Source organism: Ceratotherium simum, chromosome 21 (assembly GCF_057802395.1).
Source record: "Ceratotherium simum simum isolate JZ-2026a chromosome 21, ASM5780239v1, whole genome shotgun sequence".
NCBI classification, from domain to species: domain Eukaryota; kingdom Metazoa; phylum Chordata; class Mammalia; order Perissodactyla; family Rhinocerotidae; genus Ceratotherium; species Ceratotherium simum.
The window spans coordinates 22217205-22235563 of NC_141920.1; the positions used below are offsets into that span (position 1 = coordinate 22217205).

Here is an 18359-nt window from a genome sequence, read left to right on the forward strand (position 1 = left end):
ATTATGGCCTCGTGAGAGTGGAAATCTAGGCTCCTCAGTCAGCCTTTGCTGGCATGGGTGGGGATGGGGCCACAGTTTTCTCTGTAGTATTTTGCTGGAGTGGAGCAGTTATTGTCTAGATTTTTTTGTCCCACTAGGCTGCCCTTTCCTGGTCCTTTGGCTGGAGAGAGCAGGCTTTTGTTGGGGTTTTTTGCATCTGTACCCATTGGTGCTTCCAGGTTGCCAGTGTCTTCAGCTCCAAGTATGGGATCTGTGAGGCAAAAAGAAAACCCAGGGAACTCACTACTGTGTCGTTCCTCATGTCCTGAGGTCCCTAGCCAGTCTTTTCTTCTCTCCACCTTTCAGTCTTCATGTTTGTTTTATATATAATGTCAAGGGTTTTTTGTTATACTTAACAGAAGGAATAGGAAAATATACATCTACTCCATCTTCCCAGAAGCAGAAGTTCCCTGTTTATTTATGTGTATGTATGTGTGTATACATGTGTGTATATATATAGAGAGAATTTTTATTTATATAAATATTTATTTATAAATAAATGGAATATATATATACACACATCAGTCACCTGGAGAGCTTATCTCAATTTTCAGTGCTGGAGCATAAATGTGGGGGAGGCAGGGTTAGTGTGTGTATTCTGAGGTACACCCTTTTTCTAAGTTAAGAACCACTTTTCTGGAATATACTGCCTACCAAAGAACTTCTGGCCTAGTAGAGGGGACAGGCACATAGTGTTAGTGTAATACAAGGTGCTGTTTCACAGTGTTCTATAGAGGACAGAGTAATTTCTATAAGGGTTTATGGTCGTCTCCTGGATTCCCCTCCGCCACCTTCTCTTTTCTGGATGCAGCTTTCTGTAGTACACTCCTTCTTACAGGGCTAGAACCCCCAGGTAACTTTGTATCTCCCTTCCCTCTTCAAGAGCTTAGCACAGTGTGCAGCACATGATATATGCCCAGGAAACATTTCTCCTAGAAGAAAGGATGAGTAGGAAGCTGCAAAACTTCAGGGTATGCTGGAGGTTTAATGTTTATCCAGCTTCTTTTACTCATTTATTAAACAAACAGTGAGTGGGAACTGCTTGGCAGACACTGTACCAGATGCTGGGAAAACCACATTAAAGCTGCAACACTAAAAAGTATATCATTCAGTTGGAGAGACGCAAATGAACCAGTCGTCTTAACCCAAGGCAGTGGTGCTCCGGCGTACTCTGAACACTGCCAGATTGTTAACAGGTTCCTCTTTGATCGCCTGACTCTTATTCTTCAGAGGACAGAGTGTGTGTAGAGGGTATGCAGTACAGGATTTCCACACCTGGCTGGTCGTCAGACTGATCTCGCAAACTTTTAAAACAGATTCCCAAGCATACCTGCCAGCCCACCCCACCCCGCTCCAATATAGATTCTGATTCAGTAGAGCTGGTGTAGGGCCCAGGAATCTGTACTTACGTTGTTCCCCCTTGATTCTGATAAACAGAGGTTGGGAGCCTCTGGTATGGTGGAAAGAGTGCATGCGGCTTTTGGAGTCACTCAGGCTTGAGGTGAATTCCAGGTGTGACACTGCTTGCTGTGTGACTGTGGGCATCGCTTAACCTCTCTGAGCCTTGTGTTACTCGGCTTGTGGATGAGGAATTTATGTACATAAAATACATAGCACATGGCCTGGCATGTGATGGATTTTTTCAACAAGTATTAATTCTCTTCCTTTTTTTTTTTTTTTTTTGTGAGGAAGATCAGCCCTGAGCTAACATCCATGCCAATCCTCCTCTTTTTGCTGAGGAAGGCTGGCCCTGGGCTAACATCCATGCCCATCTTCCTCCACTTTATGTGGGACGCCGCCACAGCATGGCCTGACAAGCGGTGCATCAGTGTGCGCCCGGGATCCGAACCCGGGCCGCCAGTAGCGGAGCACACACGCTTAACCACTGTGCCATGGGGCCGGCCCCAATTCTCTTCCTTCTATTCAAAAACTTGTTTTGGCAGTTCTTATGTCTGAACTCCTGTCTCTAGGATCTAAACCCAGTCAGTCTTCCTATCCATATGCTGGTTATTCAAAGTTAGACGTTTTGGAGATCATCTTATCCACCAAGTTATTTTATATTGAAGAAATTGAAATTCGTGGAAATCACACAGGCGGGTACTACAAGAGCCAGGACTAGAACCTAGATAGTCAGATTCATGTTCTCATACTCATTCTGTCCCTGTCCTGGAAACAGCCTAAAAGAGGGCTGGAGAACAGCAAAAATCTACAGCTATGATTGCCCCCTGAGAATGAATCTTGCAAGATCCTCCCATGATGGATGAGATCAACTACCTTTAGGAATAACTCACCCCAAGAGAAGAGAGTATGGCAGTTTTTACCCAGAATCCAGTTCAGACATGGCTGATATTAAAGCTCTACCAGTGAGAGAACCAGACCTTGGACTGTGACTTGATTCAACAAGCATTTATTGAGTACCTGCTCTGTGCCAGAGGCGATAAACAAACCTGTCAAATGTCACTGCCTTCATAGAGCCTATATTCTAGAGAGGGGAGAGAGACAGTAAACAGATAAATAGGTAGATAATCTGGTTTGATGGATGATGCTAAGTGCATCATCCTCCAGGGAGTAAAATTTCAAAGGCAGGGAGAGGAGATAGGGAGTGCCAGGGCAGGGAGGAGTGAGCATGGGTTGCAGTTTTAAGTAGGGCTGGTGAGAAAAGGCCTCACTCAGCATTTGCATTTGAGCAAAGCCCTGAAAGGGCTGAGCGAGCCGTGAGGATTTATGGTGGAGGAGTAAGTGCAAAGGCCCCAAGCCAGAGTGTCACCCCTGGGAGAGGCATGGCTCGCTTGCTGTGACAGCATCTCTGTCTCTTGCCTCTGCCTTGATTAGGTGCTGTGACTTTTCTTCCTTCTGCCTTTTGCTAGTGACAGGTGTTTGCACCTTGAGCAGCCTTCCCGTACAGCCCCAAGTGTGTAGACCCCCAACCCCAACCCCAGTGCTCCCCCCACCATGAACACTTCGCTGTTGGTGTTCATTCTTCTTCCAAATTCCTTTTGCACTTCTTGTCTTTCTCCCTTTTTCACTTCTTGATTGTATGATGTAAGAAGTGCCTTGTAGCCTACCATCTTATCCTTCAAGTGTCTGTAAAGTGTAGCACCTGTCCTGTACGGATAGTCCCATTCATCTTCACCACCTGTACGCATATAGTCCCATTCATCTTCACCACCTGTACGCCATGGACCAGGGATCTTACATAGCCCATCGCTGTGACAAGGCAGGAGGAGATGAGGAGGAGGGCAAGAGGTTGCCAGGGGAAATGGGTTCACCCATGCACTACGACTGCAGATCTCTTCCCTCACCTCTCCCGTGACTGCTTTCCACCACCACAGTAGCAGTGCACTGATCGAGGAAATGTGTAGATGGCCATGGGCCGTCAAGGACTGATTATTCAGGCTTATGTTTATTCAGTCCCTGCCTGCCACAGCTGAACTCTGGGTTGTTTTCGCTGTTCTCCCGGAGAGTCAGCTTGTTCTGAAGGCCTCATCCCAGGATCACTTTCTGGGCCAGAATGCCCTGTTGCCGTCACTTACATAAACCTCAAACTTTGCAGCACCACTTTAAGTAATCAGGGTTGCATTTTATAGGAATAGAATCTAGTATTCCTAAGGCTCTAAATCTCTAAACAGTTCCTTTGTAATTGACATATTGTCACATTGTCACACAAGTGTGATTTCATGGCCATCCCATAAAGGTATATGATTGCCTTTTATAGTCATGTCAAAGTAGCAGTTTGTTATACTGTCTTCCTTACAGAAGCTGGTTTTTATATATTACTGAGCCATTCCTTTGAAAATTTGTGATTATGGTAAACCTTCACCTGTGTAGTATTCCATTAAGAGAACGTACCACAACTTATCCGTTCTATTATAGATGGGCATTTGGGAAGTTTCTGTTTGGGGGCAATTGTGGATAGTGCATTCCAGAACACATCTTTTGGTAAATTTATGTATGCATTTCTGTTGAGTGTATATCAGAGTGGAATTACTAGATCACAGAGCACACGTATGTTCCCCTTTAGAATAATAGGTCCTGTCAAAGTGTTTTCCAAAGTAGTTATACCAATTTACACTCCTACTAGCACTGAATGAGAGTTCTAGTTGCTTCATATCCTTGCCAACACCTAGTATTTTCTTTTTTTTCCCTTTTTTTCAGTTTAGCCCTTCTGCTGGGTGTGTAATGGTATTTTAATGTGGTTTTAAATTGCATTTTCCTGACTAATGATGTTGAATGTCTTTTCATATGTATAGTGGCTATTCAGATATCCTCTTTTGTGGTATGTCTGTTCAAGTCCTTTTCCATGTTTCTGTTGGGTTGTTTTTTTCTCAATGATTTATAAAAAAAATCTTTTATATTATAAATATGAATGTTTTGTCAGATATATAGCAAATATCTTTCTCACTTTCTGGGTTGTCTTTTCACTCTCTTAATGGTGTCTTGATGAACAGAAGTTCTTAATTTTAATGTAGTCCAATTTATCAATTTTTTTTATGGTTAGCCCTTTTCTGTATCCTGTTTAAGAAATCTTTGCCTACTCCAAATTCACAAAGATGTTCTTCTCTGTTTTCTTTGGAAAGCTTTATTGTTTTGCATTTCACATTTAAATTTGGTGTGAGATGGAATCAAGACATATATATTTTTTCATATGGATAGCCAAGTGACACAGCCACTTTAATTGAAAAAAACATTCTTTCCCCCAGTTTATCTCAGTGTGACCTTTGTCAGGTATGCAAGTCTACATATGGACTCTCTACTGTATACGTGGGGGCTGTTTCTGGACTCTCTTCTGTTCCATTCATCTGTTTGTCTGTCTTTATGCCAATAACACACTGCCTTCAATTATTGTACCTTGACAGTAACTCTTGAAATCAGATGGTGTAAGAACTTACATTGCCACAACTTGCCAATTTAATTCCTGTTCTTCAAGATTGTCTTAGCTCTTCTAGGTGCTTTGCATTCCCATATCACTTTTAGAATCAGCTTGTTAGTTTCTACAAAATCCATCTGGGGTTTTGATTGGGATTATGTTGACTCTATACCAGTGGTTCTCATCCAGAGGTGATTTTTGCCCTCCACAGGACATTTAGCAGTGTCTGGAGACATTTTTGGTTGTTACTTGGGGGAGTCCTACTGGCATCTGGGTGACAGAGGCCAAAGATGCTACTAAATATCTTACCATACACAGGACAGCCCTCCACCAACAAACAATTATCCACCCCAAAAGGTCAATAGTGCCACTGTTGAGAAACTCTGAATTAACAAATCACTGTTTCAGTTGGGCTTCAGTCTACCATCTTATTGTTTTCTATTTGACCCACTGGTTTTGCTTCTTTTTTTCTCATTATTACCTTCTTTTGGATAAATCAAAAATGTTTATTATCCTATTTTTAGCGCTCTCTGTACTTGTTAGGTATATATTCTTTTACAGTTCTTTTGGAGCTTACCCTACAGTTTTCAACATGCATTGTTAACATGTTATAGTCTAATACAAATTATCTTACCGCTTCTTGATGCTGCTGGACTCTTAATACACTTAACTCCTTTCACAGCCCCCATGTGCCTTTTGTGCATTGTTGTCTTGCATTTTGGTTTTATATATATACACTTAGACTACAAAAGACATAATTATTGTTTTGTACAGTTAATATTCTTTTATATATAATGACCTATTCCATTGTTCCTCATTCCCTCCTACATCTCCATGCTTCTGTGTAGGTTTATTTTCTCCCTTTATTTTTAACTTTAGTGCAGACCTGATAGCAATGCATTCACTCAGTTTTTGTCTAAAAACATCTTTATTTTACCTTCAGTTTTGAAAGATGTTTTTGTAGGGTATAAAATTCAAAGTTGGTAGTTATTTTCTTTTAGCACTTTAAAGACATCATTGTGTTGTCTTCTGGATTTCATAATTTCTGTTGTCTGTCAATCTTATTGCTCCATTACTTTTAAGATTTTTCTCTTTATTTTTGGTTTTCAGCAGTTTTACTATGATGTGTCTGCGTTTTTCTTAGTTTCGTCAACTTTAGGTATGCTGAGCTTCTTGAATCTATGGATTGATCTCTTTCATTTGCTTGGCATTTCTCAGCCATTTGACCCCCTGCAGCAGCCTTCTCCCACGAGTCCTGTATTTTGAGATCCCTAAAGACTGCGGTTTTGTCCCCCCTCAGCCCCACATTACCACATTAAAAGCCTTGTGGTTTCTCTTTCCTCAGTGACAGCCCTCATCCTGGGCCACCCCCTAATCCTGAGCTCATGTCCTGGATCAGCAAGGGCAGAAAAAACCCAGCTATTGATTGTTGACTCACTCTGAATGTTCACCCCTTGCTAGAGTATTAGTCCATCTAGTCCTTGTTGCTTCCACAACTGTTCGACGCTTTAGGAGGTGATTTTTGTAATTTATCTGGCTTTTTCTAGTTATCAGCAGGAGTATTGGCCTGCCACACCCTACTATATCCTACTTGAAAGCAGACTCAGTACAGATGTTTCTGAGTGCTTGTCATGTGCCAGATGCCCTTCTAGGTTCTGGGTACAGGATTGCCCAGTTTAAGTTGCTAAGACAGACATATATTAAATAATACAGTGTGCTAAGTACTGTAATAGTGGTGTGTACAGTGGTGGGACAAAAGATGCCAGTGTGAAATAGCACCACCTGTTTGGGAAATTGCAAGTTTTCTCATTTTACATGGTGGCAGTTTCAAGTTCAGGGGGTGAAGCAGTAAGAGATGAGGTTGGTGAGGTGGGCGGAGGCCTGATGGTGAAGGCCCTGCATGCCATGGTAAAAAGGTGTTTGTAGTTTAGGCAGGCTGTGAGAGCAGTGGAAGAATTTTAAGCGTGGAGAAGAGTGATCAGATTTTTGTTTTAGAAAGATTGCTTATATGTCAGTGTGAAATGTGGATTCACAAAAGGCAAGCACACACGGCAAGGGGCCAGAGAGGAAACTGTTACAGTTGGTCCAACATTAAATAGATGATTATCCTCATCAATGGATTTGAAGGATGTTGAAGGGGTAGAATTGATGAAACTTAAAGGAATGGTGGAATTAAGAGGGAGGTGAAAGAAAGCAGAGTCTAAGGTTGCTAGCTCAGGTGAGGACCGTAAGTCGCAAAGGGAATACAGAAGGAAGAGCAGGTGAGTGCAGTTTGGGATACATTGTTTGGCTCACCCTGATGGGAATATCTGGCTGTATGTAGGGTTAGGGGGCCCACAATCCTTTATCTACATCAGTAGGTGTTGTTCAGCTGTCTTCTAGTATCCATTGTTGCAAATGAGAAATCCAAAGCCAGTCTTTTCTTGTGTAAGTTATTTGTTGTTTCTTCCTGAGAGCATATATGATTTTTCTCTTTAGCTTTCATGTACAAGAATTTTACCAGAATGTGACTAGGTGTGTATCCTTCAGTCTTTTCAATCTCCAGATATATCTTTCCATAACTCAGGGAAACGTTTTAGTTATCTATTTGTTTTCATTCCTCCAACTGTTCCTTTTTGTCCTTCCAGAATTCCCAGCTATATACAGGGTGGTTCTCCCAGATCTGTCCTCCAAGTCTTACAATTTCCATCTCTTTGTATTTCTGCTCCAAGTTTTAAGATAGCTCTGCTTGATCTTCCAGACCGCTAATTGGATCTCAGCAATTAGCCATCTTTTTTTTTTTTTTAATTTCGTCAGTTGAACTTCTTTGGTGTGGAAAATCGTGTTTTACAAATCCTAAGAAATATCTTTTGTCTTGTAATTGAACTTCGTTATTGGTCTTATTATTTTTCAAATTCTTGTCTGTCTCCTTTAGTGGTTCTGTTAATCTGAGATTCACCACCTCAAGGGGTACTATATTTGCTTTTCCTGCCTCTGACTGCTGGGTCCCAATAAGTGGTGATTTTCCTTTCCTTCTGTTGTTCCAACTACCAGTACCTCAGGCAGGGGATGGCACAGCAGCCTCTGGGATATCACTGTCTGAGCTGGTGTCCATGGGGTGTCACTAGTTCCCAGCCAAGCTCTCTGGCATCCACACCTGGCATTTTCCTAGCGTGGAACAGGGAAAATTTGAGCTTCTTCCCTTCCCTAGCTTCTTGGGGGTCACAGAGACCAGGAGATATCCCCCCAGAAAGCCTCACAGAGACCAGCATTGCCCTTCCTTGCAGGTGTCCCGGAGCTCTGTGGACCAGACTCTCTCCAGGTTATTAGAGCCCGATTGTTGCCCTGGAGCCCTCTCTTGACCCGGGGGAGTCCGGCACCCCGCCCCCCCCCCGGGCGAGCAGGTCTCACCCACACCCACCAGGCACCACTTGCCTGCCAGCCCTCTAGTCACTGGGGCTTAGGAGAGCTCACTGGATTGGGGACAGGGAGAGGCAGCAGAGACACTTTTTTTTCATCATCTGTTCAGAAACCCCCAGCAAGTAGAGCCAAAAAGAGAGGGAGAGAGAGAGACCACCAGACTAGATGATCTGTAAGCTTTGTCCAGCGCCTGCATTTTACAGTTGTCCACATTTATGGTCTCCAGCTTCAGCTCAGTCCCCAGTACCCTTGGGCCACACTTTTGTATCTTCCCAGCATGCTCTGCTTCCCCAAAGGGAATATTTGAGACTTTTATTTCTCTCCTCAAGCCCTCTGTTTACCTCCCTCCTTGTTCACTGTCAGCTCATGACTTTGAATTTCTTCTCACAGAGAAAAGAGACTTTTGTATTAAGTTGCTCAGCTCCTTTGCTTACCTACAAACCTGTCTCCTTTCACTGCCTGCCTGCATGCCGTCCATCTCTCCATCTTGCTTGAATCTCTCTTCTCCTTGGTTTCTGTGATGATATCCGCTCCTGGTTTTCCCATTTCTCTGGCCACTCCCTTTCATTTGTTTTGCTTTCAGTCTCACCCAGCTCTGATTCTTTTCTCTTATTACTCGCTGCCAGGGCATCTTTTCATTGCATCAAGTTGATCATATCACTCCCTGCTTAAAACCTCTCCATGACCAGAACAGGCAAAACTAATCTGTAGTGATAGAAGTCAGAATAGTGATTACCTCTGGGCAGGGGAAATAGGAATTGATTGCAGAAGGTCATGAGGGAGCCTTCCAGGGTGCTGGAAATATTCTATATCTTGTTTCGAGTGGTGGTTACGTGGGTCTCTACATACATAAAAATTCCCTGAGCTGTACATTGAGACTAGTGCATTTTGCTCTATGTATGTTACATACCTCAAGTCTGAAAAGACAAAACCTTCAGTAGCTCTCCGTTACACCACAGGTTAAAATTCAAACTCCTTAGAATAGCCCACAGATTGCTATTCATTCCTCTCTCAAGTCTTGGCTCAAGCATCTTCCTGTGAAACCCGTCCTGGCTTTCCCAGGGTTATGACGTATAGGTCTTCCACACTCACTTAGGACCTAAGCATAGACCTATCCTATTTCTTAACAGACTGTGTTGTAACTGTACATCTTCCCTCACTAACTAGAGGCTCCCTGAGAATAGGAACATCTCTTTTCAGTTCCATTGCTCCCCTAGTGCCTTGTGCAGTGACTGCACATAGGCCCCCACTAAGTGTCTGTTGAATGAATGAATGCAAGTTCACTTTGTGTTTGCTTTGAGCTTCTTTACTGTATTGCTTCTTTACTGAAAAATTTCCCTCCTCCAGCCTGCAGGATGTTTCCTCAGTGAGAGGAAAGCTACTGCACAATGGCAGTTTTTGATACTCCCGAGGAGGCCTTTGGCGTCTTGCGTCCAGTCTGTGTCCAGCTCACGAAGACCCAGACAGTGGAGAACGTAGAGCGTCTGCAGGCACAGTTACAAGCCGTGAGTGACTCTGCCCTTCAGGAACTTCAACAGTACATCCTCTTCCCTCTGCGATTTACTCTGAAGACCCCGGGTCCCAAAAGAGAGCGCTTGATCCAGAGTGTGGTGGAATGCCTCACGTTTGTCCTCTCTTCAACGTGTGTGAAGGAACAAGAACTTCTTCAGGAACTCTTTTCGGAACTCTCTGCTTGTCTGTATTCGCCCAACTCCCAGAAACCCGCAGCTGTGTCAGAGGAGTTGAAATTGGCTGTGATCCGGGGCCTGAGCACATTAATGCACTCGGCTTATGGGGATATCATTCTGACTTTTTATGAGCCCTCCAGTCTGCCTCGTTTAGGATTTGCTGTATCTTTACTGTTAGGCCTAGCAGAACAGGAGAAATCAAAGGAAATGAAAATTGCTGCCTTAAAATGTTTACAGGTTCTACTCTTTCAGTGTGATTGTCAGGACCATCCGAGATCCTTGGATGAGCTGGAGCAAAAGCAGCTGGGGGATTTGTTTGCTTCTTTTTTACCTGGAATCTCAACTGCACTGACCAGGGTTATCACAGGAGACTTTAAACAAGGGCACAGCATTGTCGTATCTTCCCTGCAGATCTTTTACAAGACAGTGAGCTTCATTATGGCTGACGAACAGCTCAGAAGAATCTCAAAGGTACAAGCAAAGCCTGCAGTGGAGCATAGAGTAGCAGAGCTGATGGTTCACAGGGAAGCCAATTGGGTAAAAAATACTGGCGACAAGTTGACTATCCTTATTAAAAAGATAATTGAGTGTGTTTCAGTTCACCCGCACTGGAAGGTGAGGCTGGAACTGATAGAACTTGTCGAGGCCCTTCTTTTGAAGTGCAGTCAGTCACTGGTCGAATCGGCTGGTCCCCTTCTGAAGGCTTTGGTGGGTCTGGTAAATGATGAGAGTCCTGAAGTCCAAGCCCAGTGCAGTAAAGTTCTGAGACATTTTGCAGATCAGAGAGTAGTGGTGGGCAACAGGGCCTTTGCTGACATCTTGTCAGAAAACCTACATTCCCTTGCCACATCTCTTCCCCGCCTAATGAACTCCCAAGACGATCAGGGTAAATTCTCTACTCTCTCCTTGTTACTCGGGTATCTGAAACTCTTGGGCCCAAAAGTGAACTTTGTCCTCAACTCTGTGGCCCATCTCCAGCGCCTTTCCAAAGCGCTCATCCAAGTTCTGGAATTAGACGTGGCTGACATCAAAATTGTTGAAGAGCGGCGTTGGAACTCTGATCATCTGAGTGCTTCTCCAAAGACTTCAGCTGCACGGCCATGGAGTCAAGTCCAGAGGCGGTATTTCCGCTTCTTCACTGACGAGAGAGTTTTCCTGCTTTTGCTGCAGGTTTGTCAGCTTCTTGGTTTTTATGGGAACCTCTATTTGCTGGTGGATCACTTTATGGAACTGTACCACGAATCTGTGGTTTACCGGAAGCAAGCCGCCATGATCCTTAATGAACTGGTTGCAGGGGCTGCTGGGCTGGAGGTGGAGAATCTTCATGAAAAACATATTGAAACAAGCCCCGAGGAACTGAGAGAGATTGTGACATCTATACTTGAAGAATACACGAGCCAAGACAACTGGCATTTGGTCACTTGTATCGAAGCTGAAGAAATGGGAGAGGAGCTAACAGTGAAGCAGTCAGGCCTCCAGGCTATCACATCTGGTGCCCATACCTGCCAAGTTACATCTTTTCCAGCCGTCTCAAAGCCCAGTCCCACTATTTGCTCCATGAACAGCAACATCTGGCAAATATGCATCCAGTTGGAAGGGATTGGCCACTTTGCATATGCACTAGGAAAAGACTTTCGTTTGCTCTTGATGTCAGCCCTCTATCCAGTACTGGAGAAGGCTGGAGACCAAACCCTGCTCATTAGTCAGGCTGCTACCAGCACCATGATGGACATTTGCCACGCTTGTGGCTATGACTCCCTGCAGCACCTGATCAATCAAAATTCAGACTATTTGGTGAATGAGATCTCTTTAAATCTGCGTCATCTGTCTCTGCACCCCCATACCCCAAAGGTCTTGGAAGTCATGCTGCAGAATTCAGATGCTAGCCTGCTTCCTTTGGTGGCAGATGTGGTTCAAGATGTCTTGGCCACTCTGGACCAATTCTATGATAAGAGAGCTACTTCCTTTATCAGTGTTCTGCATGCCCTACTGGCAGCATTAGGTACATTGAAAACCCTTTTTTTTAATTAATTAACTTTTGTGTGTGTGTTAGGAAGATTAGCCCTGAGCTAACACCTGTTGTCAATCCTCTTTTTTGCTGAGGAAGATTGGCCCTGGGCTAACATCCATGCCCATCTTCCTCTGCTTTATGTGGGATGCCTGCCACAGTGTGGTTTGGTAAGTGGTGTGTAGGTCTGCACCCGGGATCCAAACCTGCGAACCCTGGGCCGCCAGAAGCAGAATGTGCAAACTTAACCACTACGCCACTGGGCCAGCCCCCTGAAAACCCTTTTTAATGCTGATTTAGGGGAAGCGCTAGTATCCTTGTTTGCCTAACCTTATTTTTTTTCTTTGTGGTTAAGCTATGGAGGACATTATTTGAATAGTTGTCTATCCAGTCCCACATGTTATGGTAGAGTTTGCTACCATTGCTTTTTTTTATGCTTTTAATAATCTCTACCGTCTGTTGAGCTCCTGCTCTGTGCTAGGGACATAAACCCTACAGACTAAATGTAAACATTATTTTACAGATAAGAACTGAGGCTCAGTGAGATCCTACTTAGCCAGGGTCACACAATTAATAAGGAGTAAAGTCAGGATTTATGACAATTTTGTTCTTTTCAATATACCAAACTGCGTCTGACAATACTTAGAGTTAGCAATATCTATGCTAATGGAGAACAGGAATAACATGAATTATTCAGTCACAGATGATCTAGAACGGTACTGTCCAATAGAACTTTCTGTGATGACAGAGTGTTCTATATCTGTTCTAATACACTAGCCACTAGCTACATGTGGCTAGTGCAACTGAGGAACTGAATTTTTCATTTTACTTTAATATAGCCACAGGTAGCTAGTGACTGCCTTGTTGGACAGAGCAGGTCTAGAAACTTTCTTTTAACCTTTTGATTGTATGAGATGGTTTGAGTTTCTTTCCTTCCCTTTGATCCTGTTGGGTGTCTGTTGGAGGTGTTAGCCACCATTAAAATGGCAAAGTTTTGGACTATAAGAAAAGGAATTCCTCAACTGGATGGTCAATCTTTGAATGAAAAACATAATGAGCTATATACCTGTGTCCCTTTAATCAAAGAGCACATCTCCAGTATTTATTTCAGTACTGCTAATAGCCTCCAAAGGAGGTAGAAAGGTCGCTGATCTCATTTTGTCAGCTGGGAAAGCCAAGACCATGTAAGAAAGTTTCTTGCAGGAGGTGACTGGAACAGGGGCCAGTTGATAGCATTTCTGTCCTGTAGCTGAGACCATTTCCAGTGTTCATTCGTTCATTCATTCACGAACATTCACGTGCAGCGTAAATGTTCTTTTATTCATTCATTCGGTAAAGAGTGCCTCCATGTGTCAGACACTGTGCCATTAATCAGGATGCAGCAGTGAACAAGACGAGTAAACTCGTGGAGCTTTCCTGCTGCAAGAGAGAGATGATAAACAAGTAAATCATTTCAGATTCTAATAAGCTCTGTGAAGAAAATAGACAACTTGAGGCAAGAGAATGACCAGGACAGGCCACTTTAAGTAGAGTGATCAGGGAGGGCCTCTCTGAGCACACTAGAGCTGAGACCTGAAGGCTGAGGACGGCCCATCAGTACATTTGGAGCTGTCACATCCTTTTTATGATTTCTAAGAACACTCGGGCAAAGGGAACAGCAGGTGCAAAGGCCTGGAGGGAAGAAAGGCTTGGGGTCTTTGGAGAAGGACAGAGAGGTCGTTGTGGAGAGAGTGGTACAAGATGAAAGTAGAAAGGTGGGCAAGGACAAATCCTGCCCCGCCTCGTAGGCCAAGGGAAGGAGTTTGGACTTAATTTTGCAGCCACTCGGAAGCCTGTACTGGACTGGTCACTGGGGCGTCAGCAGTAACCAAGAAAAACCTGGTCCCTGCCCTCCTGGAGACTCCGCTAAGACTGGCTAACTGCGTGTACATTGTAGACTGTGACTGGCTTCCATGGTCCAGATGTTCCCCAGACTTCCACGTTTAGCGCTTTGGGGAACTATACTACGTGTCAATTTGAGATTTTAAAAATATGTTAAGAAAAGGCCTATTAAATATATCCTCTCAGGAGCCATCTCAATTTGGGCCTTGAAAATTGAATTGCCTCAGATTGCTGATGTCTTCAGTCATCTCTGAAGGAGAAATCCTGTGTAGCACTTTTTTTTAAATTGAAGTGGAGGAGGAGGGGTCTCCATTGCAGAGAGGAAAATGAGGATGGTTAAGATTGACTTGAGAGCATCCTAGGAAAAGAAGCAAAATTGGGGCTAGTTTTCTGAAAGTTTTGAAATAACCCAGAATATACTTGCATTTTGCATGGTACTAAGGTGGAGTTGATGAGTCACACGAGTCAAAGTAGCACTGTATGCTGGCATTTCTGTTTGTCATCAAATTGTCTAACTGATGGCCGCTCTTTTAAGATGGGAGTAGAAGTGTGGTCTCAGAGAACTTCCAAAAGGTCTTAAAAGAACCCAGTACATGTTTTAGGAAATGGAGTTACCATCAACACAGTGTTTCCCGTGCATTGACTAAAAAGCCTTAGGTACCACACTGAGAGCAAGAACCAGCAGTTTAGTTACTGCTCAGCACCAACTACCAATTGGCTGATTATTCTAACAGCAAAAACCAGGGTAGCTTTGAAAATAAGAAAGCGTCCGTGCCACGTACCTCAGCACTTGGAGATTGTGCCATATCCATACGTGTAGGGCTGCCACATTGTTGTGATGGCTGCGTACTTTCCTATTGTGTGGCTGCACCATAATTTATTTAAGCAGTCCTTTCTTGGTGGACATTTTGGTTGTTTCCAATCTTTTGCCGCCACAAAAAATGCTGCAATGAACATCTTTGTAGGTCATTTTGAACATGTCTAAGTATAGCAATAGGGTAATTCCTAAGACAAATGCTGGTGTAGAGGGTCCTACATTTAAATTTTTGATAGAGAGTATCACATTGCTTTCCAGACGCTGCAGCACTTTAAACTCCCATCAGCCATGTAAGAGAGTACCAGTTTTGCCACACCCTCACTCACACTGTACATTACCAAGCTTTTTGATCTTTGCTAATCCAATGGGAGAAAAAAGCACCTTATTGTAGTTTAATTTGCATTAAGAGTGAGGTTGAGCTTCTTTTCATATGTTTAAAAGCCATTTGTGAGCAAAGATTTTTTAATGTCTGGCACTAGCCTTAAATCTAGAAAATCATCTTGGCAGCATGTTATTTTCGGCAGTGTAAATGGCTGGGTACTGACTTTAACTCGTTGGGAATGCAGTCCCTTAGAGTACACTGAGGGCCTGACTTATGTTTGGGGATGGGACATTAAGAAATGGCATGATCTGTCCCTACGTATAGGAACCTCCAGATACTGGATTGAAGGCTCTCATCTCCAGCATTTGCTCTCTGCTACTCCCAGTTGCCTAGCATCTCCCATCTGCTGTTGCTCTGGTTCTGTTCGGATGCTCCTTGATAGACAGGAGATTAGCAGGTGCTAATGGTTATCAGACTTTTTCCCGGCTCTCTGCAAAAGGAGAGCGAAAATTCAGGCTGTGGGGTTTTCTTGTTGTTTTGTTCTTTAAGTATTAAGAGCCTGTTTTGAAATGAAGCCCTAGGGGAACCCCAATATATAAAAATAGTTGAAATTAGAGGTGCTCTGGTTAAAGAAGGGATAGAAACCCTGGACCCACCCCCTTTAGCCTGCTGTCTCTTGGTGCCTCCCCTGTTGTGACCCTGAGACATTTCTGCAGAGCCCCAGGGCTCCTCAGCGTACAATTTGAAAACCACTTGTTCAGTGATGTTTAAGGCTTATTCTTTGGTGACACATCAGACGTATTGGAGCATCACTGAAGAAGGATAGCTTTGGGGAGAAAATGCCAGCCTTCTGAAGCATTTTATATCAGAAATACATATGTGAGACTCCATTCTCAAGGCTTTGTGGAGTCTGTCTTCCCTAATGAATAGTGTATCCTGTACTGAGAATTTTGTCACTTGTATGTGTTCTCCAGTCTAGCATATTTATTCATTCAGCGTATATTTTTAGCACCCACTCTGTGCTGGGCATATTGGCTTTCCAGTGGTGATCAATGAGGCATAGAGTCTAATGGGAGATTCAAACACTAAGCAGTACACACAAAATGATATAATTACAAATCGTGATGAGTTGATAGGAAAGAACACGGTGCTATATAAGACAGCATATAAGGGACCTAAGTTAGATTGGGGAGTGAAGGGATGGCTTTACTAGGCAAGTTATATTTGTATTGTGACATGAGAAGTGAGTTGGAATTAGCCAGATGTGACATGGGGGGGAAGTATTCCAGACAGCAAGAATAGCATATGCAAAAGTTCTAAGGCAGGAAAACACCTGGTGCATTGGAGGAACTGGAAGATGGTCAGTTAATGGGCAAATGGGAGTGGTTAGAAGACAGGTAGGGATTGGATCATGGGAGGGCCATGCAGGCCATGGCAAAGAGCTTATTCGACTTATAAAGTATAACGCCTATTGTCAGTGACCAAGGTGATCATTGTAACACTTTATTTACAGCCCAGTGGTTCCCAGACACAAGTGATCTTGGGCAACTCCAAGAGCAAAGTATAGGGGAGGAGGGAAGTCATTTGAGCCGAAGACCAGCACATCTTGAGAAAGGACTTGAGAATACCACCACAGCCGAAGACATTGAGCAGTTTTTGCTGAACTACCTCAAGGAAAAGGATGTAGCAGATGGAAATGTCTCAGATGTTGACAATGAAGAAGGTAACTGATATTTATTTTGGCTTAGCTAGTGTTTTCTTTTTGAAGCAGATTATTGTAAAAATGATGAAACATCGTTACGGAAAGTTTGGAAATAAGTCACTCATAACCCCACCATGCTAACATAGGTTTCTCACTTTGTGTGTAATCTTTTTCCTTTCTTTTTTCTTGCAAATCTATTTTTATATGGTTGCAGCCACTGTTTAAATGCATTATATCCTTTTTGTATTTAGTATAGAATAAGGAGCTCTCCATGTTGCTGTAGAGTTTTCATAATTAATGTTTTAATAGCTGCTAGTAAGTATCCGTTCCCCTGTGGGAAGTTTAGATTGCTTCTAGCTTTTCACTCTAATAAACAGTGCTGCAGTGGATGATTCTGTGCACGTGACCTTTTCCTTCTTTTTGCATATTTCTTAATAAATCCCAGAAGTGGGATTTCTGGGTCAAGGATATGAACATTATTTTATGCTTGCCAAATTGCTTTCCAGAAAGGTTGTATCAATTTACACCTTCCCTTCAGAAGTACAGGATTAATACTGGTTTCACCACAACCTTGCCAACACTGGCTATTACCAATTTTATTTCTTGCTACCTTAAAATAGTTCTTGTTATTTTACTTTGCATTTCTTTGATTACTGGCAAGGTTAAACATCTTCCTATATGCTTCTTTCCTAATAATTTTTTTCTTATGCTCCTTGTCTATTCATATGCTTTGTCCATTTATTTATTGGTGGGAGGAGATTTCAATGTTTTTCTTACCAATGTATATGATAAAAGAGGAAGGAGTTCAGGCTAGTTGAAGCTCTGGCCTGTTGTTTTATTCACAAGCTCAATCTGGAGCTTCAGGTCACGGAAGGATTAATAAATTATTAGTATCTCCTCTGCAAATATAAAATGCCAAGTCATAATGAGCTTGGTGGTCTCAGAACTATCCTAAATCGAACTGAGTCCCAAATTAGTTTGTTAGGTTGGAATCGAGCAGATTTCTTTTTTCTTTTTTTTTGGCAATTTCTACTCTGAGACTCTGGTGAACTGAAGCCAATACTTCCAGGATAACAGGAAATAGTAGCTCAGTGTAGCTAACTATAACAAATTCCCTCTAAATAACCAGGAAGCATCACAGAGCCCAAATAATGATTTATGCAGAGTTGAGACATTGCTCTCCCCAAAGACAGAGGTTTCTGATCAGAAATCTATCAGGCTTTTTCTTCTCAGCTTTGTTTCTTGAGCCAACCCAGTCCTTTCCTGAACTGCACCCCTCACCCAAACCTGGAAACCCTGAAGAAGGGGAGGCATCTTGATCCCTCATAATCCGGATTTTCCATTCTTGTTTGAAATTCTGGCATTGCCAGTGAATCCATTCTTTCACGATTAGGATCTTCTGGTTCTAGTTGATGTTCCCTAGGAACAGACTGAATGAATCAAACCTCTCCCCCAATAACACAAAAATCCACATTCCTCTAATAACATTCTGCAGTAGGTGAATTTTAAACAACAAATCCTCCTCTGGGAAGAAAGCACAGCCTTATCATTCCTGTAATTATCATTCATCAGGTACAACCACACACTTGGCATTATAAAGAATGTTTGGCTTGATGTTGATTTGACATGCATTTTT

General features: G+C 43.0%; 1 protein-coding gene across 1 annotated transcript in view; it reads left to right on the forward strand.

Moving 5' to 3' along the window:
• TTI1 (TELO2 interacting protein 1) overlaps positions 1-18359 on the forward strand; it is a 45298-nt gene that overhangs the window by 7019 nt on the left and 19920 nt on the right. The window contains exons 2-3 of the mRNA XM_004430414.3: positions 9653-11995; positions 16535-16744. Coding sequence (XP_004430471.1) covers positions 9694-11995; positions 16535-16744 — 2512 coding nt within the window. The 5' untranslated portion in view covers positions 9653-9693. The remainder of the gene's footprint in view (positions 1-9652; positions 11996-16534; positions 16745-18359) is intronic.